Source organism: Cryptomeria japonica, chromosome 3 (assembly GCF_030272615.1).
Source record: "Cryptomeria japonica chromosome 3, Sugi_1.0, whole genome shotgun sequence".
NCBI classification, from domain to species: domain Eukaryota; kingdom Viridiplantae; phylum Streptophyta; class Pinopsida; order Cupressales; family Cupressaceae; genus Cryptomeria; species Cryptomeria japonica.
In genome coordinates, this window is record NC_081407.1 from 673,503,416 (window position 1) to 673,515,314 (window position 11,899).

At 35.4% G+C, this 11,899-nt stretch overlaps 1 protein-coding gene across 1 annotated transcript; it reads left to right on the forward strand.

Moving 5' to 3' along the window:
* The first annotated feature begins 912 nt into the window (after window positions 1–912).
* Window positions 913–8,616, forward strand: LOC131030632 (uncharacterized). Its single transcript, XM_057961523.2, has 3 exons — window positions 913–1,268; window positions 7,013–7,331; window positions 7,618–8,616. The coding sequence occupies exons 1-3, from the start codon at window positions 1,019–1,021 to the stop codon at window positions 8,297–8,299; spliced, it is 1,251 nt and encodes a 416-aa protein (XP_057817506.2). The 5' UTR covers window positions 913–1,018; the 3' UTR covers window positions 8,300–8,616.
* Window positions 8,617–11,899: the final 3,283 nt, after the last annotated feature.

Consider the following 11,899-nt stretch of genomic DNA (forward strand, 5'->3'; position numbering starts at 1 on the left):
TCTCACACATTGTAGCTGAAACCCACATTTTGGAAACCTTTCTAGTTTACAAAAAATTTCAACCAATGCAGTGCTAATTTGTTTTGACCATTTATTTAAGATTTGGTTGGTTTTCAATGGAAAATGGTTGGTAGATGTAGGCAGGAATGGTAGTGATTTGACCAATAGGTGTGCGATGAAGTGACCAGTAGTTGTACGGTTCACCTGGTCAAATGGGATAGAGGGTGGCACTATGTGTTCATTTGATTTTGTTTTGCTAGGGAAATGTGTTTATTATGACATCTATGATGTAGGTTTGATGAGACATATGAATTTTGATAGAATTTCAAGTGGATTTGCTATTTTTGTGTATATGTGTCTTTTTTATGTGGATAGTCCCATGTCAATGCTAGACTTGATCAGATTTGTTAACATGGATGTTTTTATTTTAATCGAAGGCTCTGAAAAGAGCATTAATGATTGTGTTAGTGATCTGGCATGTGTTAAACTCTTTCACTCCCACTTGTTCCACAGTTATGATATGAATATATTTAGTTATCTAATATATATTTCAATCAAATATTTTCAAAATGTATACATTTAATGCTGTATTAGTTATAAGATTAAAATGAACCCCTAACCACCCCAATACCATCACACCTATTAGACCCCACACACATTAGTCCCTGGGCGCAACTATTTTGGCTCCAAAATCGTCAATTCGTACACCGTAATATTGACAAGTAAAAAAATTGTAACTGTTGTTTGCAAAATCAATGATATCTCCATACTACGATTTTGGGGTCAGAATAGCTGCAACCTCAATTTCTCCCCCTATGACCAAAACTATTGTTTTCTAATAAAACATAACATTTATTTTAGAAAGGCGGACATTCGTTTGTGTACCTAATTCAAATTATCTTATATTATGAACCCTAACGGAATATTCCACTTTAAGTTGATCGTTCCTACATTCGTTCAATATTGCTAAATTAGGGTCACGGCCACGTCCAAGGTACGAGTCTCACTTCAGAGCAACATGAGTAGAGCAGAGGATGATCACAGGAGCAGAAGCCGGGAGAAAGAAAGAAATGGGTACTGCTCAGGGAGAGAAAGGGATGATACCCACATGGATTCTTCACATCGGTATGTAAATGGCGTCGGGTTGAACAGTTTAATTGTGCGCGGAGAACCACCAGTGGAAGGGTTGAATGAATTCGAGCCAGGAGAACTTCGGCCATCTTCGGCTTCTTATCGAAGGAACAGATTTTCGGATGCTACAGTAGCAGGTTTGGATCACTAGGGTTTTACTGTTATTTTGGTGTTTTTGATACTCGATTCTTCCTCCTTCGGACGGGCGATTGGTCGGGGAAAAACATGGGTTTCAGGGGTTTTGATTGTGTTACACAGACGGTAATGGGCATTTTCAAGGTTATTTTAGTTATTGGGGTTTTAATTGGGTTCGACGTTCCAATCTGCAAGTGGTGGTTTTCTGAGAACTTGAATTGTTAGGGTTTATCGACTTTCACTATTGGATTTTTAACTTTAGACGTATTTTATTTTCAAGGAATGGATGATGAGTGCTTCGTTTATTGTTATTGGCGTTGACATCTTGATGGAGAAATTTGCTGTAGCGTTGAAGATTCCAAATTTTAGTGTTGTGTTTGTGGAAAGAAGGGAATTGAAGGGATTAGGGATACGCGATGAATATGTGGAGTTTTTAGTTCCCATGAATAATATCTGTGATTGGAATTTTTTCTAGGAAAAATTGCAAGGGTTCAAGCTTCAATGAGGTTGCGAGATTTGAGACCTTTAGCTTTTATTGGGCTTTGAATAAGTTTTTGGCTATAGGCACTTTGAAGGATTTAGGTATACCCAATGGATGGAGAATCTATGGAGATTTTATATTCAATGAATAACTTTTATCTATAATTGATAATATTCGTAAAAAAAATTTGCTAAGGGTTTAAGCACGAGATTTGTGACCTCTAGCTTTCATTGTGGTCTGAACGACTTTTTTGGTTTCAGATATTTGCTAAATTGAATCTGAGGAGGTTTTAGATCTGATGAATAAGTTTGTAGTTAAATTTAAAGCGGATTTCTGAGGTCATGTATGTGAGATTTGTAAACTTTAGCTTTTGTACAGTTTGAATTTTGAACAAACTTTTGGTATAAGCATTTGTTAAATTTTTGACAGTGCCTGCAACATTTGTTTTTGGTTACGACGAAAGGTACATGCATCGTTTTGTACAGGGGCCAATGCCCAAAGATGAGATTATTAACACCTTCTGGAGCAGAATACTCTAGGAATATGGATCTAGAAATATATAGTAAAACCCTACTCTGCGTAAACTTTGTAGCCTGAGATAACTGCATATGTATGTTGTTGGAAGTCAGGGGTTGTCAGCCCTAAGAAATTGGCTCAACGGTCAATATTTATTAGCTTTACTGTTGGTTAACAGAGTTATACTGCACAAATGAAGATATAGCAAGCTATCGAGCTCTCAATGTTGTTCTTCCATCATTTTTTATGCATCTTTCTTGAGTTTGATCGGTTAGATTTTTTTCTTAGAGAGCAATGGTTAAAAAGTTTCTTTCCTTGACCTTAATTTCTTTTTATAGATATGACTAGCAGAAACCCCTTGGTGAGGAGGTAATTCCCTTTCAATTCAAAGTTAGTTGCCTGTCTCTTTGGGAGTCAGTACTGTCTTGTGCTGTGTTGTAGCCAGGCTATATAGCTTAAACTTCAAATCAAATCTAAAGACCTCTTTCTTTTGGATCTTGACATGTTTTAGTCCAGTCTTTACCTTACAATATGTTATTGTCATTGCCTTATGACTAGTCCATAGATTCACCTTCTAGCATACTTAATAGTTACTATTGATCCTACCTTTTGTATATATCTGTCTCTTGGGAGTCAATACTGTCTTGTTCTGTGTTTGAGTTTGTCCCCCAGGCTGCTTAGCTTAAACTTAAAATTTTATCTTAACACCTCTTTCTCTTCGATCTGGACATGTTTTAGTCCAGTCTTTAGCTCACAATATGTTATTGCCATTGCCTTATGGCTGGTCCCTAGATTTTCTCCCCTGTATACTTAATATTCACAAACAGCCCTACATTTTGTATATAACTAGCAAGATTCACAACTAGTAAGAATAGTTATGTATGATTAGCCAATACTTGCCATATTGATCCATCCTGAATGCTATACTTGACATAGTTTGGTGTTCACTAGGGGAGTGTTTTTGTTTTGCTTGATTTTAACAAGTTTAACTATTTTCAATATTTTCATGTAGTACATGACAGTCCTGTGATGCTATCGTTAGGCTTATTTGTCTGCTTTCACAATTGCAAGTCAAGCATGAGAAGTGCACATTGTGCTCTAACTGAAAAAAGGAAGCCTTTCCTCTTAGTCCTTTTCCTCCAGAATCTAATTTTAGTGATTTAACTTGCCATCATTTGAATTGGCTGAGTTTCTTTAAAAGAGCACAAATTATGCCAAATAAACACCTTTAAGAGACACTAGCAGTTGATTTGGCTTTGATCTGAAAGTTACACTCTGGATATTATTATAGCATTGGGCTTCTGATCTATTATCAATTATTATTCTGAGAGTTATTGTATTTTTATAATTGTGTGTGGCTGTTAGTGTAAGCATGGAAGGAAAAATATTCCTGGCTTTACTTGTATGTTCCACAATATCTGTCCGCTTTGATCTCATGGGTGTTGATTAGATGTCTGTTTCTATCTATAAGATTCACTCTAGCAATCCTTCAGTCTCAGTGATTTTTTTATTTTTTTTTCATTTGATTCACACCTATTATTGCCCATGAGGCAAATTGGTTCTGCTGTATCTTTAATAGGTGTGTCCTTGTGATGTCAGTACCTTTAAAAACTGACACCAAAAACTCGTAAAAGATTGACTTGTAAGTTATAACTTACTTCAAGACACAAAAAACCAAGATTTTAAAGAAAAGAAGATATTTTTTTTAAAACTTTGTCACGCGTCAAACTGGCAGAAAAATTTAAACTGTGCTCATTAAGGTTGGGCAATTAGAAATATGCTTTATTCAATAACATATAACAATCCTTTATTTGACAAAGTGATATTGTACTAAATGTGATCAGCATTGAGTGGATGTTGAATATATCTAAGGAGTAAATATCAGGATTAGAATATGATAGAGAAGAATGTATGGAGGAAGAAAGTAGGTTATAAAAACCCCAAGGAAACAGCATTGGCATAAATTTAAGGATTTCATTGGTTGAGAGGAGGAGTTCCATAATTACAGTTCAGCTTTATCCAAAAATGGCATCCATTCTTACTCCTAATCCAAATAAAGCAGTAAAGGTTGGTCTTTCAAGTTTTATCGGGAACAACAGATACTGGGAGAGCATTAAATATCTTTTAAATTTGAGTGCATAGAGGGTTACAGCATTTTGTTAAATTTCATGGTGGAAATGTTTTGTAAATCTAACATTGAGAGAAGGCAGTTCTTGTTCATTCTGTTATTAAAGAGGAGTTGATATGCACATGAAGATGCAAGCATTGCTTTTTATACGTTTTTTTCTAGAAGAAATGATTTGCACTCAGTCAAAGATTGCAACAATGAAACAGGAAATTGATATAGGATCATGTCTATGCTGTAAAACTAATAACTTATAGTCTTATATGTGTTCTCATTCTGGTTTTATCTGCAAGATATGAGTACAATTGGAGATTTTCCAGAATGTTAGTCTTGTTGGTACATATATGAAGCAGGTTGTTAGCTGCAAAAACTGGAGGCACTCTGAAGGAACAGAAATGTTTTTGAGTTGGGTGATGGAATACCACTGGGTTCTTGCTTTAAAATGTACTCTTTTAGCAGGACTTTCAAATGGTGACCTTTTGTTGTGTCAAGAATGAGTTCTTGTCTGCTTTATTGTCTAAACTGATATTCAACTTCAAGGGGTGACTGAAACTGAAATATATTTTTTAGTGAAAAGAAGAGTTAAAATGATAAGCTGGCAAGGTACATTGATTGTTCCTAATTGGCACAGAGTGCTTTGGAAGTAAATGTGATAATCAAAGCATCTGCAGTAGTTCTGATAGTATGTTATGATAATATTATCCCCAATTGGATTTCAAAGGCAAAAACCCAGAATGTAACTTACTCTGCTTGAAAGTGATATGACCCTAGCAGCATCTTTAAGCTGTAACTGTAATTTTTAAGTTAAAAGCAATTCATATTCGTATAGGTCCATACCTTTATAAGGGAACACAACACATTTAAATGCAAACAACTAAAAGTTGAATAATGTCAGTTTCACAGTTTACCTTGCTATTAACAATGCAATAATCTGAAATGGATTCTACAAGACAGAGAATTGATGGATGTGGAGATTCTACGATCTGAAATCACAATATAAAATGGGATATTTTGGGTTTTGAAGATGAGCAAGATTTTAGAGGTGAAATATTTTGTGACGATCTCTTCAATTCCATGTGAGAAGATGCAATGTTAATTAGTTAAAGAATTATAATTGACACGGTAATGTGCTATGGCAGGTAATTTAACCAAGGAAGGGTTGGATACGGAGCAAACTGTTTGATCCTTTTAATAATCAAGATTTTAACCTTGAAATCATTTAATTTCAAAGAAAATATCTGCAGCTTCAACTTTGATATAGTTGAAAATGAAATCCCCTTTAAGCAGTATGATACGGGATGAAAGTTCAGTTTATGCAGTTGAGAGACCAACCTTTGCTTCCAGGATGCAATATGAAAAATTAGATAATGGAATCAGGGGAAAGCTATGTTAAGTTCTTGGAATGTGTGAACTGGCATGCAATATCTCCTCTTGCTATTGTCAGTTGTACTTATCAAAGAACTAGGACAGTTCAAGTTCTTAATCAATAGAACTGCTCAACTATCTTTGAAGGTCCTATTTCGTTGGAACTGTGCACCTCACTGAAGGCTATGGTTTGGTCTTTTGGTGTGGATTTATATTGATGAGTACAGAGACTCTGGTCTAATCTGTTTGTGTGCTTGTATCATTGTGAGAAAAATCATATTTACTCTTCTCTCATGAGTTGAAGCAAGCAAATTTAAGAATTCTTTAGTCAGGTGAGTCACTGTGGCAACAAGTTGGTTTCTGTATTGCATCGTTATTGGGAGACATGGTTTAAATTGGCTGGGCTTATTGAAACTGTTCTGGAAGATGTTATTTAGATTTCAGGTGATCAGAGGAACATACAACTAATTATAATTCTTGCCAGTATTCCGAGTTCAGAATTGGAGCTGGTATGTATATTGCATGGCTATTGAAAGACAGTTTAAAAGGGTGAGCTTGTTGACTCTGACTTGGAAGATGGTTTTTGGAATTCAGGTACGGAGAGGAGCATACGCCTAAGTGAGAAGAACTGTTATTTAGAGTTCACAGAGGAGAGGAACATATACCTGAACACAAGTTGAGCATATACTCTGACTTGGAAGATGGTTTGCAAGTGGAGAGGAGCTGGTATTTAGAGTTCACAGAGGGGAGGAGCTGGTATTTAGAGTTCACAGAGGAGAGTAGCATATACCTGAACACAGTTATTACTGGTATCTAGAGTTTACAAGTGGAGAAGAGCATATCCCTAAGTAAAATCCCTGCATCATGTAAACATAGATGAGTTTTCTGGAATTTTGTGCGGAGTAATGAATCACAGCTCTCAGAGGGCAGGTAAAAAGGGATGTGTCACGTGAATAAATTTCTGGTTGGTGTAGATAGTTATACCGCTGGGATTTTACAAATGTGGTATGGAATTATTTCGTTGGCGTCTCTAGCAATCACTGTTCACTTAGTGAGGCAGGGAAAGGGGTTCAGGTAGGAGAACTTTTTTTTTGGTAGTTCTAAACTAATTTAATTTATTCAATAATATAGGCAGAGCCAGGGATTGGTTTTAATACTAACTACAAAGTTTGTTGATAATAAATGAATGTATATATTAGGTATTGTGTCTTGCATTCAAGTTAAAATTAGTTTACTCACTAATATTGTACCTGTCGCAGGTTATGATATGGATCGAAGGAAGGATTATCTTCGCGCAGGTTCACATTCCCCTCAGCACAGGATCCCAGAGCCTTACGAACGTGATCCTCACCACGATGGAAGGTTCAGGGGAGGCAGAGGTCATGGTAGGTTTGAATATCGGCCTACCCCTCAGAACCTAACCCGGAGTATGGGAAGAGGAACTACATTTTATGGAAGAGAGTTTCCTAAGCCAGGTTATGGATATGCTGAGCCATTAAATCCAGAAGGAGAAAGCATGAGAAGAAATGATCCGAATGTAACACCAAGGGAGGGAGATTGGATATGCTCGGAACCCACGTAAGTACAAATTTTTTAAGTAATTACGGGTTTCTGCTGCCTGTCATTTTTTCACCAAGCACAAATCTTTCTTGATTTTTATCATGCTTCAATTCACACTTTGCACCCATCATGCTTTATTTCTTCTTCTTTGTGGCAAAGTCTGCAACTTGACCGTGTATACAATTTAGTAGATTATGCTCCATTTATGATATGACAAACCTACTATTTAAACAATTTCTAGTTTGATTCAATTTGTGGAATGGCTTTTTTCTAATTTAAATGTTTTTGACATTTTGGTTTGCAGGTGTGGGAATCTAAACTTTGCAAGGAGAAAAGAATGTAACAAATGTGACAGGCCACGCAGTTACATGGCTCCTTTTGGCATGGGTGCAGGTGGCCCCCCTGGAGGGTTTCCAGTGCCACGACCACCTTTCATGGGTGGTCCTCCTATGGGACGTGGCCCAGGACGAGGGATGGGTGACTTTAGACCAACACGTGGTGGGCGAGGCAGAGATGGCCCCCAAGTATTTGATCAAATGCCAGCTCCAAGACTGCGTGAATGGTCGCCACCAGACTTCCATTCTGGGAGAGAGACTAAGGAAAGACGAGATTATGATGACTGTTACTCTTATAAGGGAAGAGAAAGACCTGAGAAGATTTCTCCTGTAGGCAGAGGGCCAGTGATGGACCATAGAGACAAAATACGGGAGGACCGAAAAGGTGATCGTGATGTAGGGCCTATTATGGATCACAGATACAGAATAAGGGAGGACCGATTGCATGATAGAAGAGGCGATCGTGATGCAAGAAGTGATTGGCGGCCACCATCACCTCTTCCCCGCACTCGATTGGTAAGAGATTCACGGGACCAGAGTCATTCTCCTGTCAGGAGTCCACCAAGAAACTATAACAGAGATTCATATGTGGATGGGCTAAGAGATGAAAGAAGAGATGGTAGAAGGGACAGACGGCATGATGAATACTAGATTTGCGGCATGCTGCATTGTAAACACAATTGGTTCAAGTGCTCAACTGAACAGTTCAACATTTTATAGAGTTGATATCTCTGCATTCCGTTTTGAGTATGACATTAAAAACCGATGGAAGTTCTTCCTTGATTAGATTGTCTAACGACTGCTGCATTGTATGGTAGACATTATGTCACGCTGGATGTATAGTCTTCTTTAATTTAGTTGTTGTATGGTACCGAAGGTAAAGTGCTTTGAATAGATAGCAACTGAACATAATGATGGAATGGATGCCCCTTAATCTAATACTAAGAATCGTAGGTTTTCTTGTGAAATGGGTATTTTGGTTGAGCTATCTAGCGAACCCTAGAAATGTTGAGTTAGATTTTTTCCAGCATCATACACTATCTATGCTACCTAAAAGACACGTTTTTTGAAGATTGCGGACTTGCTTTAGAGCCAATTTACATACCTAGTGATGATTGACCATCAATTAGGCTTGATGACTGAACCAAAAGTTTAGTTTGTCTGCATCAATTGCTTGTTAAGCAAGCTGTATTTATTTGCAGTTCTTCCACCCGAGATTTATGTAGGGTTACAACTAACATGACTTCTAGTTTCTATCAGTGGATCCACTGAATTGCAGAAAGATCATTTCTGATGTTAGATGCAAAAATTGAGTTTCTGCCCGTTTACTTTTGAAATCTGGATCTGTCATTATAATTTTTCTGACATATTGTAATGGCCAGGTTGGGAGATTATGTGTTTATTTTTGTGTTTGGCTGGTCTAGTGTTGTTTCAAGTTGCTTTAAAAACATTCATAGAATTATTAAAAAGCACTCTTGTTAATCTTTGCTTTAAAAGTACTCGTAGAATTATTTTAAAATGTAGATAAACTGATTAAGCTTCTGGGTTTTTTGTTCTTGTTATGTGCAACTGTGAAAAACATGGTTTCTTTATATTATCTAAATTTTAATAGATTATTTACGAAGTGTTCACAGAAATAGTTAGTTAATTAAGTTTGTAGTGGGCTAGAATTGAAAGTCGTGATACTACAGCTAAATTTTCTATATGATACTACTATTTGAGTTTATCCATTATGAAAAATTTAGGTAGTGAACTGTGCTATTCTATATTAATTTTTGTAACAATCAATTTTATTGAAGAGCAAAACTTTCAAATCTAGCAAAAGCCTGTCGTTTTAATACATAATATTTTGATTTTGAAGTGCACTAAAACGTGTACATAGCATTTGTTGGTTATTATGGTTTTCTGATCTCTTTTACCTTTTGCATCCATGATCATTGTTATCAAATTGAAAGAAAATCAGCCATCTGTCATTTAAGTTTCGACCATCTCACAATTTGTAGCATATCCTCCCTCAGTTGTTGAAGGATATGACAACAATCACATTGGGGTGGAAACGATAACACTAGTATAGATAACTTAAGATTATTTTGTAAAGACATAAATTTTATGTATCTACATTGTTTTTTTTTAATATATATTTTTATTCTAATTTCTAAAATTGAGTTATTTATATTAACTTCTTATATTTAAATTTTATTTGCTATATATAATAATTATGAAATGGTAGATGTTTTTTTAAATATATTTTAATTTTAATATTATATTTATCTCTATAACTTATAATTTTAATGCGCGGGCATATTTTTGTTTGTATGTGGTGTTTATTAATGTTGATAGGCATTTTACAATAGAAAGAAGGGTTGGAGTGAAATGGAATGAGTGTGTTAATGTTAACTTTTATCTTTTAGCTTAAATTTGACAACCATTTACATGTCCAAATACTAATATTAATTATAAATTTAATATTTTTAAAATAAATACCATATAAAAGCAAAATACACCATCATATATAAATATAAAACAAAAACAAAGATATTTAAAGAATATATATTTTATAATTTTTTATTTTTAATTATTTTTTTTCACAATGATAAAAGGTTTAAAATTTAAATATAAAAATCTACATATGAATTATTGAAAAAAATTGTATCAAGAAAAAATGTAGATACAATACACTTTAAAATTAATAAAATAATTTTAAAGTAAATTAAATAGTTTCAATTGATACCTATTGGCATTTTTTTAGATAGATGTGCTACCCCGTATCTTGTTTTTCAAGAATTGCTCATCCACGAGAGGCCTTTTCTTCCTTATCGTTATTGCTCTATCGGAGAATCCTTGCCACATTTGAACTATGTTTGTCTTTCTTGACTTCGGGTTTCACCTAATATCGCGATAAAGTGAAAAGTTAGCACTCGTTGGGTGGTAAGCAACAAACCTTACATTTCCTACTTCCTGTCTCTTTTTAAATTGGCCATCCTTATCAATTCTCGCTCATCAGATAAAACCTTATCGATTGAACCTTAGCATATTGGAAGTTTGTGTTAGGAGTGTGGAGTTCTCTTTTCACCCGATGTTGCAATATCGAAGGAAGGACTGATGTTATCGAAGGAGTTGATGCTTATTAGGGGACAAACAGAAGATTGCAAAGTGTTCTTTTCTTTCTCCTTCCTGATATCTGATATCCTCTCATAAGCCGATATTAGAGTATCAGGGATTTTCAACTATTTTCTTGTCAACCTCTAAGCCATTCATCACTCTGCAAATTGAATTAAATACATCCCTTTAGAAAGTTGACTGAAGTAACGTATGTAATCATGAGCTCCCTTGTCGAAATGGTCTTACCTCATGACAAATTGCCATTTGATAATCCAGACTTGAATTGGCTAGAAAACCAGCAAGAAAACATCACCCAAGGGTTGCATGCTCTTACATGGAAGCAACAAACAGATTTTGCCGGTATAGAAAAATTGTTGCCTTATTGAGAAAGATTGTCGAGCAAGCCAAAAATCACAAATGATTCCTATAGGAAGAAATAGTTGTTGGAAGGAATCCCAATAATTAGTTTGTGAGACATTGAAGAAAATGGTGCTTAAAGGAAAAGGCCCCCTCATAGAGTCGGATGTCAAATACATCCAGGATGATATTCTCTTTGACCTAATCGACCTCGCTCGCGAACTCATAGAAGATGAAGATGAATTTTCAACAATCCTCTGGGTCCTTATAGAAGAGGAGACGAAAACGGAAATGATCAACAGAGAAATAGCCGATCGGAACCCAGTACCTAAGGAGGAGGTGTAGAGCCAATAGTTATCTATGATATGGTTTATGTTAGTCTTGGTAATTTTTATTTTATCTGAAAATCATGTTCAAGAAGGTCGTTTTCAAAACCGTTACGGAAAGACAAAACATTTCTTGGAAACGGAAAAGTTTTGACAGATATAAAAGGGGAAATTAGTAGATAGGAAATGGGGGGAAGAATTTTGGAAAGACAAACTTGGTTTTGTTTTTCTAAAAGACAAATATGATGTGAATTGTGTTTTGGTTTTGCTAAACAGTTTATCTAATAGATCAGACTTTATGCTACTTTGGATAAATTGAAATTTTCTTATGTGAATGCTTTTTGGTCAATCTCCATATTTTAGGATATTAAATATTTGTTCTCCCTCTACTATTCATTGTGGTATAATGTTTATCTTTGAATGATATTATGCGACATGAATTAAGTTAGTTTCAGTTAGGCAAATG